This window comes from Nannospalax galili, unplaced genomic scaffold, assembly GCF_000622305.1.
Source record: "Nannospalax galili isolate Female #2095 unplaced genomic scaffold, S.galili_v1.0 scaffold161, whole genome shotgun sequence".
In the NCBI taxonomy this organism is placed as follows: Eukaryota; Metazoa; Chordata; class Mammalia; order Rodentia; family Spalacidae; genus Nannospalax; species Nannospalax galili.
The window spans coordinates 5353573-5377814 of record NW_008348586.1 but is presented as its reverse complement, the minus strand read 5'-3'; the positions used below and the strand labels follow the sequence as shown (position 1 = coordinate 5377814).

Below are 24242 nucleotides of genomic sequence, written 5' to 3'. Positions count from 1 at the left end.
AGAAAGGAAAGAAATCTCAGACTTAAAAACTATAAATTATAAAAATAAATAATACTTTGTTGGATATAAATAGCTATGGTTTTGTTATAGATTTTTGTTATGTGTCTACAAAGGGATTGATCTATAATTTTTGATATCCTATAATGTCATTCTCAGGTTTGGTTATTGAGGTTTTGCTGTCTTCAATGCTGAAAAGTGAAAAGTCTTTTCTATTTTACTATTCTCTGGAAGAATTTCTATATGTTCTATGTTACTTTTTCCTTCACATTTGGAAGATTAAGCCAGCTGGGATGATATCTACTCACAGATTCATTTCTTCTAATAAATATTGGAATCCAGATTTTCAGTATTCTGAAATATTTCAGCAGTTCCCCTAGGAAACCATGACGTTTGGTTTTTAGAAGTCTATGGAAAATGCTGACAGGAGTTTCACTGGTCAGTTCCCACCCATGTGTCTCCTGCCATAACCTCTGGCCTTTTACAATCAGATCTTCTTAATCTGTACCCTAGATATGGATTGTCTTTCCAGTAAAATATGAGACGTTTATAAAGAAGAGGAGGGGAGGGAAAGGAAAGGAGAAAGAGAAGATGGAAGGGACGATGAAAAGAAGATCCCTGTCTCTGTAGCAGGTAACTATGTTGAAAATTTAATGCCTAGAATAACATTAAATAGAGGATAAATTTCAATTCTTCACATCAATCCATCTAGACAAGCACGAAGACCTCATTTCCAAGGCCCTGACTCTCTTCCCCAGTAGAGACCTAAAAGGTTTTTGTTACTTTGCATCAGGACCAAAGCAAGAAGAAAAAGAGGCTTGTACTTGGAATTCAGTGTTATCATCTTTACCTCTTCATAGTCTAGACCTAGTCAAGGATTCCAGGGATTTAAGACAGACTGACTTTGGGTATTCTGGCTGAAAACAAGAGTCAAAATCATGACTTGTGTTTCATTACCCAAATGGTGTAAAACAGTAAGAATTCTTGTCCAAATCTCTTACAGTTCTTTCTTGATGACATAGTTAATGTAGAAGCTAATGAAGAAAAGAACTTTCTGAATGAATTTTTTGGTGGAGCAATTCCTTGGCAAAGTCTCAGAGAAAGTTTGGCTTGTCTTGACGCCTTTCTTTTCCAGAGGTAATTTTACTCAAAGGATAAAACTATGTGCAGGAGATTCAGGCCACATCAGACACTCATGGCTTTTAAGAAGAACTGGATAATACAAAGGAACACAACATGGAGTTCAGGGAGCTGGCCTCCTTCAGTTTTGCCTCTGTGCACTGTTCTCACTTAGTAATTGTTTATTGATTTCTGCTTAGTTGAAATGAGTATCAACCCAGTGCCAAGCACTGTGTTAGGTACCAGGGAGTCTGGACAGATAATACATGGCTCTTGCCCCCCTGGGGCATTCACTATTTAGCAGGGGAGACAGGGAAATAAATAGCCAAGCTGCAGTGAGATGCACACTAGGGCAGAAGATAAACGGAGCTCTGTGGAAGAATCAAGGCAGGAATAATCAATCCTACCATAAATGTCCCTTTCTTCCCTTCTCACCCCAGCAGAAGGAACTCAGCTCTGGATGCCTGCACACTGTGCTAGAAGTAGACTATAAGCTATCACAGCTGGAAGCCATTAGTCCTGCTACAGTGACAGGAGAGACCAGGAGAATACAGAACACGGAAGTTGAGTCCAGGATGGGGCGGCCAAGTCCAGGTGTCATCTGGACCAGGAAAGCAGATCTGGGAAACTGGGATTAAGCCTGAAGCAAAAGTCCTCTTAATATGTTAGCCCTTCACAAGCATTGCTCAGGGAAGGCTTGAGAACCATTGGCAGGTGGCTAGGATCCAGTTCTCTTGGAACTGCTTTGGACACCTGCAACAAATGACTCCTGAGGCATGAGGAAGAATGCTGGGCTCTAGAGCATGCTACCTTGTACCAGGCACCATGCCATGTGCAAGAATCTTGGTGCCAGCTACAAAAGACCAAGTCATAGCTATATAGACAGAAATGCTCATAGATAATATGCAAGGAAGTGTGCCAATGGATGGAAGGAAATTTGCTTGGGACTAGGCAGTCAGGAAGGGCCTCTCAGAATAGGAGAATATGCAGAATTCAAGTTAGTGGAGAGAGAGCAAGGAGGCACATTCTAGGAAGACATCAGGGACACAAGCTCTGGAGCACCAGGGGAATCAGAGGAAAACATAAAGTGCCTAGATTCAAGGGGATGGAAAAGTATAAACAAGACACTACAGGAGATAAAGCCTGGTACGGGTTACAGGGTTAACCACATACTGAATGCTGCAGGCAGTACGGCATCACTGGCAGAATTCTCAGCAGGCTAAGGATTGACTAAAACTAAGTATGATCGCCTATCAACTCCACAGTCCTCCCCCCCAAAAAATACACTCCTCCCTGGACAGTGAAGCCTGTTCAATTGGAATGTCAAAGCACAGCCTAGCTCCAGGTTATAAATTTACCTGGCAGCTACTGAAAGCCATATCAGTTTGAGAAGCTCTGGGTCTCTCCACTATATTTATTTTTGAGTCAAAAATTTAAGGCACTGACAATAGAAGAGGAAAAAGGCGAGCTGAGGTTGAATGGTTCCTGATGCGCAGGGAACCCTGAAAGAACAGAAAGCACATTAAACTGAAACAAAATCAAAGGGCAATACCAGAGTCTAGACTCTGCCAATCAGTCACCCTGCACCACCAGGTCAAGCATCTACTGTTTGGCTGGCTTCTAATCCCCTGGCACCTGAACGTAAAACACCACCTGTTGCTGTGTCCCATAATTAAAAGTAGATACATACTCAAGCACTGCCAAAAGAAAGAGACAAACACAGGAGGAGGCATCGTTTGGAAGTTCCCATCAGTGTGGCAAGAGAAGATTCTGACATTCTGCTGAGTGGATTTCAACAAGACCTCTTGAGGTGAGCAAGAACTGTCCCACCCACTCCACCCACAGGAAGGGGCAGCTGCCTGAGATTTGGAGGCACTGTCCTCCCAAGACCCAATTATGACCTGGCCACTCCAGATTGGAGAAAATCATATTGCTTGAAACTGACATCTAATGTTGCTTTACCTCATGGTCAATGAAGGTTATAAAACCTTTCAGCTAGTCTGAAAGAGATCTTAAAACACCCAGCACCAATTATCTCCAAGAATAGGACATCTTGAATTTTGTAGTGAACTCTACTAATGAATTTAATGCTCAGTTTCCTGGCATTTAAATTAACACCCACATTTTCTGAAATGGGCTTAATTTCTAAAGTCCAATTGCAAGGGCAATGTATTAAAAATAATCCACTTCACAAATTCTAGCTTTTCTGTTTTTTTTTTTAAACATTTGTGTGTGTGTGTGTGTGTGTGTGTGTGTGTGTGTGTGTGTGTTATGTGCTACAAAACATACACAGAATTCAGAGAAAAACTTAATGGTTGTGATTCTCTTTTACTACCATCTTGTTCTACCATATGGGACCCAGGGGTGAACTCATGTTATAAGATTTTGTGGGAACCACCTTTATCCACTGAGCCATTTATCTGGCCCATGGTTTTTCACAGCCTTGTCCAGTGTGACATCTGCTGTCTTTCTCTAAATAGTCAATTCACACAGTATGATTAATCTGTCTTTTTTTGTATCATCAAATAAACTAGGTTCATTGTAATATGTTTCCTTAGACATAGACTAAATGTTGTTCACCTTTACGAATCCAGTGCCTAGAAACCACACTGATTATAGAGTGAGTTTTCAATAAATGTCTGCAGGATTGATAGCAAGCTGAGTTTGTTTGTAGTTGATCCTATGCTCAACAACAATAATTCCAAAGAGCTTCTATTGTTCAATTTATCTCTTTGGCAAAGAGACTCATGTGTGCTCTTAAGCTCAATCCCATCCTGTGATACAGACTGATAAGCCAAGAACTTAACATCCTTCTCACCCAGAAAGTCTATGGCATCAAAATGGCGTGAATAAGTCAGCTGTCTTTTGCCATGAAGCTACTTTTTGTTACTCTATATGTGCCTTATTAATATACTGAGTTCCCCAACTTTCACCCATTTTCTCTGCCACTGATGTTAAAGCCTAGGAACCACCATAACATTTTCCTTTCACATCCCAACATCCAAGCAAACACAAAGTTAGATTTATTTTGTCTTTCTATGACTTTCATAGCCGGCCCCTCCTCCCTCCTCATCCCTCTTCTCCTCTTCTACCACTGCAGGAGTCCAGGATCCCATTATCTCTTGCCTAGAGCCTCAGGTTAGCACTCCAGCCCTCCAAATGCACATATTGTTTGATGTCAAACACATGGTTCTGACTTTAAAAAGAAAACTTGTAATGAAGTTTCCCACATCAACCGACACTACATAACCACTACACGGTCCTATCACATGAACGCCTTTTAATACACAAGTAAGTTTCTCTTAGCTTCACATCCAAGTGGCATCTGATCACTTGGGCTTTCTCAAAGCCATGTCTTGCTAGACTCTCTGCTGTCCAGCCTCCACCATGCTCCCCAAGAGAGCTTTCTAGAACAAAAAAACATGATCCAATGATTTCTTATTCTACAAAATATAAAATCTCAATTCCCTAGCCCGGCACCTAGCCAAGGAGATTTTTTCTCCTGCAACTTCTCATCACCTGTCTTTCCCTTCCTGCTACTCTGTATCACAACTCTGTGATACAGCAGGTGCTGTTTTCTCTGCCTGGAAAGCCTTTCTTTCCTACATTATCCCACCATGAGTAACCCCCATATGATATGTTGACAGTTGAACATGTTGATAGCTTAGCACTCCCCCATAGCTGACAGTTGAATATGTTGATAGCTTAGTGCCCCCCCTTATGATATGTTGACAGTTGAGTATGTTCCTAGCTTCACTTCAACCTGACCTGCCAGGCAGAATCAGTGTACTACAGTTTGAATTTGAAATGTATCCTAAAGGCCCATGTGTTAAAAGACTTGATCCTCAGCCTTTATTAGAAGGTTGTAGAACTTCTAGGAGGTAGAAGCTACAGGAAGGGAGTTATGAGGGACCCTTGCAGAACATACTGGGATAGCCCACACAGCCTCTTGGGGTCTCTCTTTGCTTTCTGGACACCATGAGGTAAACCGCTGCTTTCCCTTGCACTCCCACCATGATATACCGTGTTCCACAGGCCCAAAGGAAATGGGGTCAAGCAACAATGAATCCGTGAGCCAAAATAAAGCTTTCCTCCTTATAAGTTAACTTATTTCAGGCATTTTGTCTCAGTGACAGAAAGCTGGCTAATATCCATTGCCTTCTTCCTGTGAGCCACAACTCTCACTACTACCTTGGGCATGACTCCATGACAGCAAAGATCCAAGAAACAACACTGAAAACATTCAGTGATAAAGGAGAGGTTCCATACTCTAATGAGGCCTATGGTTTTTGATGCTGGAATCACAAAATCATCTTGAAAACTTTATAAATTACAGGTTGAAAATTCCTAATCCAAGAACCTAAAATCTTCTGGAATATTCCAAAAATCCAAAGCTTTCTAAGTACCTACATGATAGCCTATGCAGAAAATTCCAAACCTTAAGTCTAGAGAAGGGTCATAGTTAAAACACAGGTGCATGGAAAACATAAAATTATATTCACACTATGTTCATAAGAGCATATATGAAACCTAAACACATTTTGTGTTTATAAATAGGAGTCATTCCCCAAAATATCTCATTTTGTGTTATATAAGGAAATATTCCAAAATTTGGGGTATAATCTGAAATCCATACACTTCTAGCTCAAGAATTTGGGATTAAAAATATTCTGTGTGGAGCTAGAGAGATGACTTAGGGGTTAAGAGTATTTGCTGCTCTTGCAGAGAACCTGAATTCAGTTTCCAGCATGCACATGGAGGCTCACAACCACCCACAACTTCAATTCCAAGGAATCTTATGCTCTCTTCTGGCCTCCCCACCCACCAGGCATGCATTGGTACACATACTTATAAGCAGGTAAACACTCATACACATAGAAAAAAATATTTTTTCAAAAGTAAAAGGATGCTCAACTTGTACAAATCCAGGGCCCCACCTTATATCCACTGAGGTTACATCTAATACTGCTATATCCAAATGTTTCTTCAGTTTATCCTGAACTGTAGCTAGAGTTGAGAAATAATAAAACCTACTCCAAACCCTTTGAAAAAAAAGGTGATACTCAGTAGAATGCAGCCAGCCTGGAAACAGAATCTTAAGCCAACCAAACCTCACTTGAAAACCTAAGTAACCAACTTCTTATAGAGTTTTAAATTTTTCTCAGTCTCAGTTTCCATAGTTACAAAATGGATTAAACACAGTATCACACTCAAGAGGGTCAAAAGATTATTTTGAGAATTAGGCAAATAATGATTAGCCCTGCCTCTACCATTAACATTTTTTACCAATTTTATTTTACGTTTATGAGTGTATTGCCTGCATATGTTTATGTGTACCTGTCTTGTGCAATGCTAATGGAGGTCAGAAGAGGACATCCTATCCCCTGGAAGTGGAGTTATAGATTGTTGTTAGCTGCCATGTGGGTGCTGGGATTCTAACCCAGGTCCTCTGCAAGAGCAGTTAGTGCTCTTAACTTCTGAGGCATCTCTCCAGTCCTGAGTGAGCGTGTTTTGTGCTATTATTTACTATTACTTAATAAATGCCCCCTTGGAACGCACAGACACTCAGAGAATGCTCATGGGCCAGCTGAAGATTCTTCTGCTCAGAATCTTCATAAGACTCCTGTGATTCTAACTCACTGCTAAGATCATGCCTGATAAAAGGAAGTCGTACAAAAAAAGGTCCTTTGCAGACTCTGCTGCTTTGTGGGTGATATGAATTCAACTTTGCCTTCATCTACCTCTGCTCTTTGAAAGGAGAACACCAGACATTGTAAATCAGTGATAATTCTCAAAGGAGGATACAAATGCCAGTCAGAGAGCTGTGGACGGAGCTGAGAGGGGAGGTGGACAATCTTCTCAACTCTTTGGCAAGAAGCAAAACAGAAATACAGCAGTAAAACCATTTGGTCTTTAAGACAAGAAGACTAGAGACATAGAATGAGTGTATTTCTGCTCTTGCAGAAGAACTGGCCTCAGTTCCTCCCTCACAACCACATGGAGGCTCACAACCACTCATGACCAGAAAGAAAAATAAAACATTTAAAACCTTTCATCCGGAGATTGAATAACAACACAATCACTTTAAAAACTACTGATCCTATGCTTAAGCCCAGTCTTGGGTGACATTCAGGGATGCCAAAACACATGAGATACAGTCCCTGTCTGTAGCCATAGTATTTAAAAGGTATCTACTACCTTTTCAGAGGTGATAGAACCAGATATGAAGTTCTAGACATTATTCTAAATATGTTCTCCCTCAGGAATGCCTCGATATTTGTGTGTCTATGTGTGCGTGTGTGTGTGTGTGTGTGCGCACACATGCACGCATGCACATACACACATGTATGTGTGTGTATATACCACAGCATGCCTGCGGAGCTCAGAGAACAACCTTAGGTGTCAGATTCTGACTTCCACCTTGTTAAAGACAGTCCCTTGTTTATACATATGCCAGAATAGCTGGTCCAAAAATTTCCAGGAGTCCCCTGTCTCTGCCTCCCAAATCCCTGTAGAAGTGGTGGGATTACAGATGCACACTACCTTGGACTTTACATAGGTTCTGATGATCTGAGCTCAGGTCTTCATGCTTGCAAAGAATGTACTTTACCCACGGAGTCATCTCTGCAATCCTGAACCAGGTCTTCTTAAAATTTTCTACTTGCAATTCTTTTTCCCTGAGAAGTTTTTACATGACCCCAGGTCTATTGGTATATAAAATAAGTATGCAAATCCAATATTAAACAATAGTAAATCTAAAGAGTTTTGTTTTCAAACAGTTATTCGGTATACATATATTTTTATCATTTATTAAAGATGGAAATAAGTTTTCATACTAAAAAAGGGTATATTTATTTTACATAAAGAATTAAATCTTAGCTGAATATTTGATACTGCAGGCTATTCATCACCTTCAACATTTTCCAGTTTTGATCATTATTTTGATTTTATTATTATTTTTTTTTTTTTTTGGTCTTTTTGAGACAGGGTCTCCCTGTAGCCGCAGCTGGCCTGGAACTCTCTATGTAGACCAGGCTGGCCTTGAACTCACGGAGATCCGCCTGCCTCTGCCTCCCGAGCGCTGGGATTAAAGGTGTGCACCACCACACCTGGCCATTATTTTGATTTTTACACATCAATGCTGTGAACACCGCTTTGAGTAAATAGGTAGTACAAAATGGCAAGAATATTTTTAGGGCCATTTCAGAAATTGTTGGAAATTCCTCCCTAATCCCAATCCAAAGTTCATTTTGCAGCATTTTCTGAAACTCAAGTCAGCAATTCAAATATCAATTTTTAAAATCAAACATTCTAGCACAAGACAATCCTAACATAGACAAATTCGATAGCTGCATGCTGAGGTATGATAGTATAAAAATATTAAGATTTTGGTTTTCATCATTAAATCATTATGTTTTAATAAAGAAGAAAAATGTACTTAGAGTAAAAACACTGCAATCCATGATATGCAGTAGCCTCACATCGGAACCAAAGCACTTCAAGGGATATGTGCTGGTGTTGCATATTAGATGGCATGCACACTGCAAAGTGCGTATGTCTTGTGGTGGGAACCAAGGCTGTAAGGAAGTCATGCATTGAATACACTACAGGTTTGATTTTGAATTAATTTTGTGTCCTGTATTATGAAACCTCCTACTCTGGCCAAAATGTTCCCAATCCCCACATTTAGTTATGTGACTCTCATTCAGAGGTGCAACCCACAGCTTAAGAAGTTGTGTGGGGCTGGAGAGATGGCTCAGCGGTTAAGAGCACTGACTGCTCTTGCAGAGGACCCAGGTTTGATTCTCAGCACCCACATGGCAGCTACAAACTATCCTAAACTCCAGTTCCAGGGGAATCCGAAGTCCGCTTCTGACCTCCATGACATTGCACGACACAGGTGCACTCACATACATGCAGCAACACACTCATACACATAAAATAAAAATAATAAATAAAATATTTTTTAAAAAAAGAATCTGGGGCGAGGCTGGAGAGAGAGCGGCTCAGCAGTTAAGAGCACTTGCTGCTCTTGTAGAGGAGTCAGGTTTGGTTCCCAGCACTGATATGATGGCTAACAACTGTCCATAACTCCAGTTCCAGGGGATCTGATGCTTCGTCTGGCCTCCACAGCATTGCATACATGGGTACATTTGTATGTATGCAGGCAAAACATTCATACACATAAAACAAAAATAAATTTTATTTTTTTAGAGAATCTGGGGTATAAACCATATTGTCAATTTTCTCTGGACTTATATAGTCAAAATATGTAATGAAGAGAGAGGGCAACTGATATAATCAATCTGTAGATGCTATAGAGTTTCAGGAGTTGGGCTAGAGTTCCATATGGGATTAATACTGGAGCAACATTGAGGACTTCACGGAAGACTTATGCTCAGTGTCGAAACAGGAGTATACTTTTGCTAGGTTGAGTCAGCACTTATCAGTGAAAGCCAAGACACAAAGGCAGGAAAGCCAAAAACTTTTAAAGATGCTAAATTCACATGGTTTGTTTCATTTAATGGTCAAATGATTCCAGGACATAGTGTGGCAAGCTTTGTTCACTGCTTATATGACTTTTATTCTTGACCCTCCTTCTTGCTTTCTAAGGAAATACGCATTTTATTTTGGTATTTCTCCCCACTGTTTGCAGGAAGTTGAGCCCCACACTGGTTACCCTAGCCCAGCTGGTCCAAATCTGAGCAGAGAAACATAATGCAGAGCTGGGAGCTGCCAGAGGCTAGTCCCTTACTCTGGAAACAGAGTCTCGTGTTTCTGGTTGTTTTCCTGTCTGACTATGTCACTAGAACCCCTGACAAGAAAATTAACCCAAGGATAAAGACTGATGTTCTAGATGGCAGAGCAGAAAGATGGGGAAGAACTTTGTCCTGGCTACTGTCACCGAATCAAAGGATTATCAAACTGGAGCTTTAGCTTTCAGACATTATCACAGGAAGTAATAAATTTATAACTTTTCAGCAAGTGAAGGCAGAGTTTTCTGTACATTGTAGTCAAGTGTGACAGCTGACACACACAGGTAGGTAGGATACTCATGCTATATAAAATGTCCTGAGGTTTGGAGCAATTCAAACTTGCCCCAGGTCATAAAACTGATATGGTTGAAAAGGGCAAGTTAAAGCCTGAAAAGGGCTCAGGACCTCATGTTCTATAAGAAAAATCATGGATATCTTCTCCCATGGGGAGCTGTGGAAGACTCCTAAGTAAAGACTGGCATGACCAAAGTGGTGATTCCTGTAGACAAATGGGAAGCTCTGAACGTACTGTCTCAGGAAAGGATCACTGGACTACTTCTGTCTTGCTCCTCCTTTGCCTTTCTATCCTGGCATTGATAGTTCAGGCATCAGGTTCCAGTTCTAAGACTTCAGAGTAGATTCAGGATGCATAGGCTCATATGCAAACAGCTGTGAGACTAAAGAGAAACAATCTTTATAGCCACTCAAGAGAAGAGGTGACATGGAGTGCCCCAAGCCATTTGCAACTGGCTTAGAGTCCAGCTAAAGCAAGACAAGTTTCCAGACAGCCACGTCAAGAAGCTATTAATGCCAAGAGAATCTTCACAGAGAAATAACTTTTTACAGCCTTCTGTCTGCAAGGCTAGTCTCCTTTGAGGTCTCTAATTCTAATGCTCTGTGATCTGGGATCAAGGTGGGTCAGCTGAGACCAGGAAGTCAGCAGCTCACTGTTCGAACCCAAGTTTCTAGCCAGTCTATGTGTTAAGTTTCTGCTCTGACATCAGCTCTCCCTTCTCCATTGGTTCCCAGAACAGTCAGGAAATCTTTTTGGCATATAACACACACACACACATATATATATATATATATATATATATGCTGCTACTGCCTCTTCCGGGATGATTGAAGATCTGAGGTACAAGCCAAAGACCACTTTGGATAATTGCATCCTATCTCTCTGATCCTCCTCTTATGTGGCTGTCCTTGTCTGGTCCAGCCTGGCCGTTTTAATCAGTCAAGTGCTCCTCTAATATCATCCCTATAAGCAAAAGGTATCATACAAAACTGTGTTGCTGATAACTTTATAGGCCTAGTACTGAATCCTAGATCTGGCCTAACTTATACTTTATGTCCTGATTTGGTTTGTGTATTTCTGGTGTCTTCCTTGGGGATAGCCTTTTCGCACTCTTTGCACGTAAGCAAACTCTGCCTTGGAGTCCTTCCGTCCTTGTTCAACATTGGTTCAGACTCTTATGATCTTGATGCCTGTGGATATTCTGAGTCCAACTTGACTTTTTGAACTTTATGTACTAATCACATATCCATGGGCAAATTTTCCACCAGAATTACCCTGGTCTGAAGGCTTGACCCAGCTCTCCTAATTCCAATATCCTAGGAGGTCTAGGATTATCAGACAAAGTCAAGCGTACCTATAAGCTTCTTTAAGTGTCAGTGTCTTCCTTAGCTACGTGTCTGCACAGGTCTGCCTATGTCATGCAGGGTCTTCCTGGGTGACTTCAAAGGATGTACCTTGAGACTTGCCAAATCCATAGTTCTCCCCATAAGTGGCTGTGAAACCCTGGTAAGTTTCTCCCTCAACCAAGATTCAGTTCCTTCATTAATAAAACTAGAGACATGAACCAGAAAAATTCCTATGCCTTTTGCATGATTGAATTTTCATTAAATATTAGTTATTATTGCACTTTCTAATGTCCAATATGGAATCATTCCATGCTCCTGATGTCTGGCTAGCAGTAGCTATTGTAATTGCAAATCTCAGATCTTGGGCCATCAGCCCTCTCTTAGATTTTACTCCCAAAAGAATGCTACATTAAATTACATTTGTCAGTCTGAGGTCCAGGCCCTAACTGCCTGTATAGTGCTCATGATTCCCATAAAATATATGAACATGTAGTGCCAGCAAACAAGAAGGACCAAGACATTTGATGTGTGTCTGTCTGGACATGTGGAGGTGGACTTTGTGAGTGTACAGTGGGGAGGGCCTGCCTGGAGTTCAGGAGCAGGCAGCCTTGGATATGAATTACTATGTAGAAGGTTTATTGTCAAATGAGATTTGGGAAATAAATGGGTGGATAGAGGATGAAGGAGAAGGGATGCGGGGCATGCAACTTTTTCTTGCAGAAGTTGAAAGAACTTGTCCTAAAGCTAGCTTGAGAGGGCATCAATTTCTTCTCCCAGGATAGAAAAGCCAGTTACATAGTTACAGGGTACCTGAAAACTGGAAGATACCAAAGAAAAAGCCAAAGAAAGGGTCATTTAACTAGAGGAAAGAAGACCACAGTGCTGAGCACCTGCTTTGTGCAAAGCCCTCTGCATACACTGTTATTCAATTCTCAAAGCCTTCCTCCAAAACTAATAGTAGTACTGTAAGCCTTACCTACAGATGCAAAAATCAAAGCTTACAGAAATTAAATAAAGCATTCAAACAGCAAGTGAGGCATGGTCTGCACTCAAAGCTCCCAAATGGCCTTTGGGAGAAAGCAGACATAGATAACCAATTCTAAGCTGACCACAGCCTTTCCTACCTCTGACACCCCAGGTAGGAGAGCACTGCATGTGTTTCTCACAACTCTTTCCTCTTGGATCATTTCTTCCCTCTGGTTACCATATGGTAGCCTGAGCCACTTCTCAGAGTTAGACTCATGTTATAGACAACAAGCTGACTGTCTGCATCTGCTCTCAGGAGTCCCTCCACACAGGGCTGCCAGCATGAGCCCAGACCTCCATTTGTCATAAAGGCCAGTGTCTCAGCCTATGCTGTGGGCTTAGGCCCCAGTATAGGGAACACTTACTCACTGGCTCTAAAGTCACCCTGAGAAGTTTGGCAGAGCCTAGGCTCCCGGGACTTTCACCCCTCATTACCTGGACACACCAGTAGAATATGTTCTAAGCACCAACTTCTGTCATTATAACCTCGGGCTCGTAATCAGAGTACAGGCCAGGGGCAAGGGAAGCATGCATGCCAGCAGCAATCACTTTGCTTGGTTAAGCTCACCAAAGGAGAGAAAAATAAAGTCATTTATTTCCCTGGTGGTTATTTTTGTTACAGCTATGTGCACCTTAGGGGCAGCGAGATGTGTTTGCTGTATAACTCTGTACCAGAACATTAGAAAGACCACAATAAACTCTATAAAATTGCTCTTGTTTTTGATGCTCAGAAAACACACCCCGGAGGTCTGCTGAGGGCAGGGTTGCAGAGAAGACACTGCAGAGTAGGAAGACTCACTCAGACACCTCATCAGTCCAAGGGGAGTGGCACTAGCCTTCCTTACACAGCTCTAATGCTGTCAAGCCCCTTCTAATAGACACTGGGGCCTCCCGGTCCTAACACTGAGTACTAACTCCATCGCTGGGCTGTGAGGAGTCACAATATCTATTCCTATTCCTACTTATCTCTCATTCAACTTGAAATTCTTAAACCCAATAAGACTTATCACATTATATGGAACAGTTCCACAATGTCAAATTCCAAATAAAAATATAAACAACACGGCTGAACTTGCAATTTGCAAGCACCCTAAGCAAGGACTTGGGCTTAACACACTATGACCCGTACTACGACATCAATTGGACATACCCACTAGGGTGCTACCAATCAGACTCTGAGTATATTTCACTTGCCCACCACCAGGGAATAGCTGCCCAGAGTTAGGATACCTGATAGGACTCCTGGTGCCCCAGATTGCCCCTCTGGCACTATACCCTCTCTATGGTCTAATGACTGGATTTTCCTGCCAGACTGCTGGACCACACCCATGCCAGATCATGGAATCGTTACAAAATCCCACTGGAACACAGCAAGAACATCTCTATAAACATGAACTGACCGGTGGTTGAGTAAGACCCCCCCACCCTTTTGCTGTGTAATCAATAAATGTGTGTCAGCATCACAGCAAACAATGATCTCAAATGACTCTTGTTGATTACCTCAAGTACCGCGTTGGTTAAGTGTTCCTGACACAATTCCCTGCCTGCACTCCCCTATTATTGTTCTTTGTTTCCCCCTCTAAATTGCAAACTTCCTCCCCAAGTCTCTCAGTCAGTTTTTGCCTCTACCTTCAGTGGGCTCTGATTATGTCACAGGTGATGTCTTTCTTCAGGCTGAAATTTATATTTCATTTCTTCAAACTGAGAGATGCTGCCTTTTTCTCCAAAGTCTTCAAAGTATAAATTTCTCGTGGTCTCCACTTGGTCAAGTTTAGAAGGTTCTGTCTACGTCAGCCATATTATTTTATCCATCAAGCTGCAGCGCAATGCCCAGTCCTTTGGGCTGGACCTTCATCTTCCTCTTCCTACTTCCATCTCTGACCTTGCACTTGCCTGGCACCCTTGAATGACATCCAACCCGAATGGAAAAGTTTCTCATAGGCTTTGTTGAAGAACTGTAATGATCAGATGATCCAGTCAGGTAAGTGGGACCAGCCTCACGCAGGCCATCCAGAAACTCAGACATCTCTCAATCCTTGCTTCGGGCTAAACTAAAATTTATACAGAGGAAAAAAATGATGTTTCTTTCCTTATTTTTGATCTCTGACATCTTCATGATAATTCTTTGTTGAAAATCTTCTCTATACACAAGATGCTTATGTATATACACATTAAAACTCAAACTAATAAAAATCAAATCTAAAAATATGAAGGGTAAACATAAACCCCTCAAAAAGTGCAGTAAGTGGCCAATTTTTATTACTCCTCTTAAACGCCTTGATAATCTTACTGCAAATTATATCTTTATTTTTAAAAAGATGATATACTCATCACAAACCCTAAAGGGCACTTTGGAGATAAGCCAGGCTATGGGTTTATATTCTTCCCATTTTCAAGTAGAATGCAAAAGAAAAAACTAGTAATCATTTTAATGAGCCTTTAAATAAATTCTTGGCTACAGCATACTGAAATAATTTATACAGGGAACCTCAGACATATATTTGCTGAGAAAGGAACTTTGTGACTGAAGAGTGAATTTCCAAGAATTATTCTTGATTTCTTTTCCTTTAAGTGATTAGTTTGAATACAACCACACTTTAAGGGCTCTGCATGGCTGGGCACACTTGTAAAGGCAGGCGACTTGTGAATCAAGGTCTTTCCTCACAATGATCCTTCTTTCTTCTGCTTGCTTAGCCCCTGATGAGGTCGGATTCTTTCACTTTTGAGGAGCCACAGAGGTGGTGTTTTCTGATTTCTCTCTGGACACATGAAGGACTTGGGCTTGGACTCAGTAAGAAAACCTCTATTCTCTTCTTTCTTCACTTCTTCCCTTCACAGTTTTTTCCCCAAACACATCTCCTGATACATTGTTCTAGCCTTCTGGTAACTGTTAATTTATGAGGCAAGAAAAACAAAGTGGCTGTGAATTAACAAGAGCAGGACCATGTCTCTCTATCAGCACAGCCATCAATCTCAAGCAGGCACACAGCAGGTTTGGTTTAAGGGATAGGGAAGAAGACTGAAGAGCGAAGGAGGCAGCATACCTCCTGAACAAGGCACAGCATGGGCCTTTTAGGCACCCAAACTTCTAGGAGCTGCTTCCTCTCCAAGAAGATCTGGAGGCAGGCAGCTGACAGGGGAGGAGCCATGTCAGCTTTGGTCCACAGTGGAGTCCTGGCAGGTAGTCTGTTGGAGAGCTTAGATTCAGGTTTGGGATTCTGACACTAACAGTTAGTTAGCTAGTTAGTTAGTTGTTAGTTAGTTAGTTAGTTAGTTACCTGTACTGTCCTCACAGGATAATCTAAGTATTAACCTTCAGTCCTAAAGGCCACATTGCAGATATCAACATTTCATGTGTGAATGCCAACTGAACACAAGGAATCAAAGTAACTTTCATACAACCTGGTATCACCGAGCCCTAAACTCCACATGGCCTATTACAATTATCTCAGGGACTGCATATGAAAATCTATCTTTAAAAATCTCTTTTGGAAAATCAAAAAAAAAATAATAGTAAGGATGTTAAACCATCCCTGACCACACTGGGCCCCTATGTTCCCATGACAACAATTATTTGGAAACCCCTTTACACAGGTGCTATCAATGTCCCTACATGGCAAGAGTCCTATACATTACCTGCTGGTCCCTGCATACAAGAATTTGCATCTCCATGTCTGCGTATGCTGGTAACACTTGTACAGCTTATTTGCCCAAGAAGACTGCACATTTCTGAAATCAGGAACTCTCTTTCTCCAAATCCTTTTTGCAGAGCCAGTCACTCAACATATTGTTTCAGAGCATCAAACTGCTTTGACACATTGACTGATTTTTGTACTACTCTAGCATAAGAGGTGTTGATCTCTGCATGCTATAGATGGTACTGCTTAGTTTCTCCAACCCTCCAATAATATTGGAAATAGCAGGTCAGAAAAAGCAGGGATCCAAGAGTTTTAAACTCCATGTCTGTTTTGTTTAGGGGCTTCCTGGGGCATTAAAGAGAGGCCAGGGTTATGTTGTTGTATATAGAGGAGGCCATGAGCCTATGCAACATCGGCCTCTCATGAAATGCCTCTTCAGCAGCTTGACAGAGGCGCATACTCATGAGAGAAATCTGACTAGTAATTCCCACTGTGCTTTTGCAGTGTAGGCTGAAAGTGCTTATCTTTCTCACTAGTAAATCAATTAGGAATGGAGGATCTCATACACCCCTCCACATCCTAGAAACTGCTAATCCTCCAATACTAATGAGCAGAAAGCCCCCAGGCAACCCCAGGTTACTGCAACTCACCTGGGCAGCAGTGGCATCCAACCCCCAGGGTCAGAGAGAAGTAAACAAAGGACACAGACCCCATTCACTAGTTATTTTACAGAAGCAAGTGGACACCTGCTTGAGCCTTAGTTTCCTCATCTGTCAGAGATAAAGCCATCAGACTCAATGGACTAACAGTGACCTAATGTAGTATGTTAATGAACTCAGCCCAGTGCATAGAGATTATTAGAAACAAAGTAAAAATAATTCATGTTGATATTCTAATTCCAGACCCACCACACACACACACACAGGCACGCACGCATGCACGCACAGCAGAGGCAACACACTCCCACCGTGCAGCAATTTGGTCACATTCCTTGGCAGTCAGACCTGTGTATTGTCTCTGCCATTTCTAACACATTGATTCTAAAGATGCAGGTGGAAGCTGCTTTTGACCCAGGGTAATTAAACCACAACATGCCTGCATTTCCCTGTCCACTCAAAGATTCATTCTCAAATATATTCACCAGTGGGAATGAGACCTCTCTCTGACTGAGGCACATCTGGAAGCCTGACTGTACAAAGCACAGATCTGGTAAACAGGCTTGACCTTGGCACTTACCATTCTTCATGAACCTGAGGCCAAGACTCCAGTGACAATAAAGAATTCTGAGGTGCCAAGAATGCTTATCACGTATAAGGAGAAGCAGAAGCCACATACGGGAGCGCATCACCCCCACCACAGGGGAGCCCTTCTTCTAGCAGGGGAGAGTCGGACCCACTCCTGCTTCCAGGTCTCATAAACTGTTCTTTATCCTCCAAGTGCAAGACTCAGAAACATCTAGAAATGCTGGCTTGCTGAACAAAGATGGTCTCCAACCCAGTTGATGAAAAAAAAAAAAAAAAGATGAAAAAAGGCAAACAGCCAAGGATATAGAACTCACATCAAATGCAGTCAGGGCAGGTCAAGGTCAGTAAAATGATACCAATGCCATGACATCCTAGGTCTAGGACAACTGGAGATGTTCTGATTCTTTCATATCAATTCTCACATTTACACATAATTATGACACCTGCTAGATAAAATGATGAGACTCTATTTGCAGCCTGTGAGAAAGATAATATTGCAAGACCCAAATCCAATTCCTTAAGGAAATTCAGTCTTGTCCCCAAACATACCCAACAGGAGTGTTGTTACAAAGCCATCATTTATGATAATACAGTGTTGATGCAATTTGCTAGAGTTTACTCCCTTATCTTACTTGCTTTCTAAAGGGCTGAGAGGATTTAAAAACAATGTAGATAAAGCTTACAAAGAAAAGTTTAGCACACTAGGTGCTTGGTCATCACCACCTAAGATTATTACTAGTAGAGGGAATTCACACACATTAACATTTCTGTTTTCACCATAACTTTCTGTTAATGTCTACTAACTTATTAACTATTGGTATTTGGAGAATATTTTGTTCTCAAATGAAAAGGTACTGAGGAAAAAAAGCCCAACAGTTAGTTTTGGGAGCAACTATATAAATAAAAGCACAATTTACTGTTTTGCCAGAGGCAACAGATCTCATCTAATGTATTCACAGCTTCCAAGGAAAGCAGTGGCCATCTGTTAAATAAATAACTCATTAGGTGAAAAGCAAGTGTTTCCATGAGATTAACTCTCAAACCTGCTGGAGCCCACTGCCAAGGAACATGGGCAGCTAAAAATAATTTGGGAACTAAGAAAGTCAAAATAATCTTGTTTAAAAACAAACTGAAAAGAGAATCCAGGTAATGACAAGTGTAAATTTCTAGACGTATTTGAGAAGGAGTCTGAAAAATGTTTAAAACTTAAAAAGTTGCATTCTGAAGTCATAATAATGGTGGAAAATTCTAGATGAACAAAGAAACAAATGAATATATTCATTTGTATCAAATTGACCTTTTACCTCATTGGATAAAAATAGGAGAGTTCTATTAAAATTAATATTCTGGATAAGAGACGTCACCGTGCACAATGTGGTTTTGTCACTGACATCCAATGGCTCCAAACACAATCACACTTAAATAATAACAGTGAAACAGAACCCAATTTTATCTTTCCTTGTGTGACGGATAAAGAACTTGATCATGACACAGGATTCTTATAACATTAATCTCTATTGCTGTTTTCAAAAACAAACAAAACAACCCATGACATTGGATATTTGTCTTTTCCTAACAAGAATGAGAAAAAAATGTCTGTGCTTTTAATTTCTTCACCAGAAGTGCCTCCTAAACGAGTCAACAAAACTTAGTGATGTTTCTCAGATTAGACAAATGAAACAGAAGTAACTTCTGTTTACTGAGCATAAAACCTGAGGCATTTCTCCAGAGAGCCCATAACCTGTACGTCACCCCTAGAAGGATAAATGGGGGTAGTGTTTCTGTGTTGGTGACCTCCAAACTTCAGCTCTATGTTCCCTCCAACCTGTAGCACCTCCTGCCTGAACTTGGCCTTCATTCGTCTTACTTAAGAACTTGCAAGCTATACTATGGAAAGTTCCTGGTCAGGAGTGTAGAAAGCCAGAAAAAGACCAAAAGTGACTAGAGTGTGATAATTCCAACAGACAGTGTGTGACAGAAAAGGCACAAAGCTGATGTGACCCTTCACAGATCACCGAGAAAAGTCCTTGAAAAAATGGCTAATCCTCCATTTATGTGAAAATATGGTGAATACTGAAATGATCTCAGAGATCAGTGATGATGGGCATACTTTATGCTCCTGCTCCTCTCCTGGAGAGCACACCCACTGTGATTCCATTTGACCCCAAATTACCCAAGGGAAAATTGGGAGTAGTGAGCAACTTCCATTAACCAGACAAGTGGCCTGAATGGAACACTTGTCATCTGTAAGCCTCCTCTTCCTTCTCATGAAAGGGAGAAGGGTAGAAGCAAAACAGATATAGATCATCACTGACTCGGTTAAGTTACCACATGTTCATTGTGGACATGGAACCACCCTGGGGTTTTGGGTCATAAAGCTGGCCTATGATTGTGCATGAGGGAAAAAGGGGCAAGGGATGGGCTGATGAAAGTCAGTCTGGATTGAGTCAGCATCCTTGGGTTCTGATCCTGGTCCAGAGTTTGGAGATCCATGGTAGTAAACATCTCTTTTGTTCCCAACACCAAGTTTTTAACTTGGAGTGATGGTTAATATTGATTGACAACTTGACGAGGATCTAGAATCACCTAGGAGACAAGCCTCCGGGCATAGCTGTGAGAGAGTATGTGGATGAGGTTGAGGTAGAGAGAGCTATTTTGTGTCCAGCACCATTTCATAACTTGGAATCTTGAATGGAATAGAAAAGAGAAAGTGAGCCGAATTGTATCATTCATCACTCTCTGCTTCTTGATTGTGGATGCAATGTGATAAGCTGCCCCTCAAACCCCTCACACCATGACTTCCCCACCATGATAGGCTGCCCTCAAAATATGAATTGAAACAGTTTCATCCTTAAGTTGATTTTATATTTTAATTTTCATTTATTCTTTGAAAACTTCATACATGTACACAATGTGTCTTGATCATATCCACCATTCCAATCTCCCCCCAAGACTCCCATCACAGCTCCTGTTCAATTCATGCCCTTCTTTTATAATTTTTATTTATTAATTTTAACCCACTGAGACAAGTCAGTGCTATCTTACACACATGTATATAGAGTCATCATTGGGGCCTAGGGAACCTACCAGTAGCCATATATTTAAGGTACGGTGACTTTCTCTCAGTAGTCATCAACCTCAAATAGCTAGGGGTGAGACCTCAGGAGCCCCCCACCCATGCTGGAATTTTTAACTGGCTTCATCTTGGACTTTTGTCATGTATTTTGCCACAGCAACAAAGAAAGAAACTAATACACCTGGATATGTAGGGGGTTTTCTTTGGGGGGGGCTTCTATTTTGTTATCTGTAAATCTTTATATATGAATGCTTTTTAACCAAGTTTCCATGGACATCTTGAGTCCATGGATGGGATTTGGGCTGCTCACAACCCCTCAAAATGTCTGAACATTTTGTGATAGTGCCAAAGAGGTTGCAGCTCAAAAACCATTAACAATCACTTGAATCAATGAAATAACGAAATATTTGATGCCTTCCAGCTCTAACATTCAATAATTCAAATAGCAAAAATGCAAACTGTGAACATGACTATCATGTAGGACAAAGCAAGCAGTAACTACTCAACTAAACCTAACAGCAGATGCACAGACAGCCCTCCTGACAATCAAGGCTTTGACACTTTACCATAGCCTGCAGATCTGAGAAATCTTGCAGGTAGCAGGACCTTAGGACTTGTTCATCACCAAAGCTAGGCCAGGAGCCAGCAATTCTGTTTCTTCCCTTTTCAGGAACATTGGGAAGCAAGAAAAGAAATGAGACTGTATGTTTTGATACTAAGTTCTGAGTCAAAGCTGCTCTACCTTGAGCAGCATAAACAATCAGTCTCTAGAGTCAGAGGTCCTAGATGCTCACTCCTGAGCCTTCTTTGGAAAAGAAGGGTTTTAAAAAGCCACTGGAGAATGCAAATTGAATTATAAGGGAAAAAGTAGAATTCTGGAAATACAAAAATGACCATATGATCATTTTAGTTTAGATCTACCTTTGCTTGCTTGGTACAGAACACATCTCCCCAAGTCCAATGAATTATAAAGTATGAATTTTCTAAAGTCATCCACTGTTCCATGGAATCCTGACCTTATCTCCCAGTAGGTCTCCATGACCAAAGCCTGATCTCCCATGAGTTCATCCTGGCTGTCAGTCACGAAGAAGATAAAGAAACAGAGTAACAGGCAGATCCAAGGCTGCCCTCTGCCTCTAAGGCAGCTCAGCTTCTCAGAAAAATCCAAGTTGAAAAATCCAAGAGTCATTTCTCCTTCCCTTGGTGGGAAGGAATTCCCCACAAATAAACTAGCAAGAAGGAGGCTGGAGAAAGACTCAGCTCTTGAGGCCAGTAGACTCATGCTCAAATTCTAGACTGAATGCGTACCAGGATGAGCCAGGTTAGAGTGGTACATAATCTCTTTGAGCTTGTATCTTTCCCTATAAAGTAGAACAGCAATAGTTCCAAGGCATAAAGGTATTCAGCATCATCATAATACAAAGGAACCCTTTACACAGCTTCATAATTTCAATGATGTTATTGATGCCACCAGTGCTATTATAACTGCTGTTATTATCAAGGCTCCTGTTAGAATCACAGATTGTGATGGAGTTCCCAACACACAAACCCAATGATTCCATGGCTGTTGCCTTTGTTCTTAACTCATATGCCTAAGTCACCCTGCTAAGCAGCAAGGGAGTGTAGGATGTTACCTTCCTTTTGTTGGTGGGATTGACATAGAGGTAACTGAGGACTGTCTTCAACCCCACTTTGTCATTTAGCTTTTCATAGGTGGTGCCGTAATCTGTTGACCTGCAGCAAGAAAAAGAGGAAAAGAAAAAGGAAGACTGTTTAATCAAATGAGGAATCATGTTTAAAGGGAAGCCAGCCCCCTGCAATTCGACCTTCATCGTCATTCCCAAATCACATGAGTGCTTGAAAGTGTTTTTCAGAGATAAAAAGCCCCATTAGTTTGAGAAGAGTAATTAGACTAATGCATCTTCATACTCCTAAGCTTGTTCTCCTTTGCCCCTGGCCTTTCTCAAAGACCTACTTTCTTGCCCCTTGTGAAGCTATGCAGTGAATGGAGCTGCTGGAGACCACCTGCCTCCTACACAGCTCACTCCGTAGCTCTGTATGGGGCGCTGGACGGGGCACAAGTTCACACCAACCAGCCATCTATCCTAGAGATGTGCGTGAAGGCCACAGAGTGATATGCTAGAATTTTTGTGCAACATCAGACTGTAAGCAACTTCACACCTACCCCACTGAGAATGAAGCAAAGGAGAATTCGCAGGTACAGGAACTGTCCAAGGACATATGTCCAGTGGTCAAATAAGGTTACACCAGGAAGAAAGTCTGATGTTTTATGTAGGACAGTGGTGTGTCCCAGATCAAAAGTCAAGGATACAGAAGTGGTCCCAGTGGTTCCTCATTCTAACTATGTGCTGGCTACCTGCTCTTCCCTTGAGCCAAGTTTTCAGAAGATTAACCTGATGCTGAAACTGACATAAGGCAGGTCGACCACTGGCTTCTTTCTATCTCTCCTGGCCTTCCACCCTTCTATGGTGAAGAAGAGGAAGAAAGTGACGGGCAGTAGGGTTGAGGTGACCATTCTCCCTTCCACACTCTGCCCAGTCAATATTCCACCCCTATACAGAAAACTGGCACTATCAGACCTTCTCCTCCTGTGTTACATCACTGTCCTTGGCTAGACACGGGACTCTTCCCCAACTTTGGCTTTAGAAGGTTAATTTATTTTGCCGTCAGGTTAACTGTAAATGTGAGTCACTGTACCTCTCAATCTGGTGCAAACTCTAGATGTGTGTCTCTCCTTGATTTTGGCATCTAGATACTCAGTAACCACCTGCGCTTGTCTTTCTTTGATCCATCCTCAAACTCCAATCTGGCTCTGCCTTGGCTCACAGCTTAGCCTGGCAAATCTGTGTGATGACCCTTATGGAATATTCCCATAAGGCCTCCCAATACCACCCATTATCCTCTGCATGAGAATGTGTTCCCTATGCTCTGCGCCTAATGCTTATTCTCAATGCTCCTTTTCTGAATCTTTGGGAGTGTCATGATTATTTACTTTATGTTCTCTTTCTTAACCACAAGGTAAGCTCCTCAGAGTCAAGGAACTTCACAAAGCACCATGAAAAGAATGAAGAACATGTGGCTTGAGAGATGGCTCAGCAGTTATGAGCACAGACTGCTCTTACAGAGGACCTGGATTCGATTCCTAGCACCCACATGGAAGCTAACAACTGTCTGTAACTCCAGTTCCAGGGAAATCTGATGCCTTCTTCTGACTTCCATGGGCATCGCACAACATAGGTGCACCTACACACATGCAAGCAATACACTCATACACACAAAATAAAAATAAATAAATACATAATAAATAAATGAATACATAATAAATAAATAAATAGAATGAAGAATATGTACTCTGGAGGTAGGAAAATCTGTCTCATTCAGATCTACAGCTCTCAATTTACATGACATGGGCAATTCATTAACCTACTGGAGCTTGAGATTTCTTACCTGAAAACAGGGATAATTTAGCCCCCAAAATTTGTGAAGATATGGAAATATGACACATGACAAGCAAAAGAGAATCCAGGAAAGAGAATGATGAAAATAAACAAAAATGAAGAAGTACTTATTCATTTCTCCTTTCCACAGAAGATATAAAACATGGTCTTACACATTATGTACACTCAGCATGCTTACTGAATAAATTATCAGTATTCAAATTCCTCCTTAAGTGTCCAATATCTCAAGGCATTAGTTATTCTAACTTTAGAAATCAGTTCCCCTA

At 41.3% G+C, this 24242-nt stretch overlaps 1 protein-coding gene across 2 annotated transcripts in view; it reads right to left on the bottom strand.

The window, feature by feature from the left end:
- The window catches only part of Sorcs3 (sortilin related VPS10 domain containing receptor 3), a 664579-nt gene that overhangs the window by 355862 nt on the left and 284475 nt on the right, over positions 1–24242 (bottom strand). For both annotated transcript variants that reach the window (XM_008845711.1, XM_029569661.1), the window contains exon 3: positions 22132–22231. In XM_008845711.1, coding sequence (XP_008843933.1) covers positions 22132–22231 — 100 coding nt within the window. The remainder of the gene's footprint in view (positions 1–22131; positions 22232–24242) is intronic.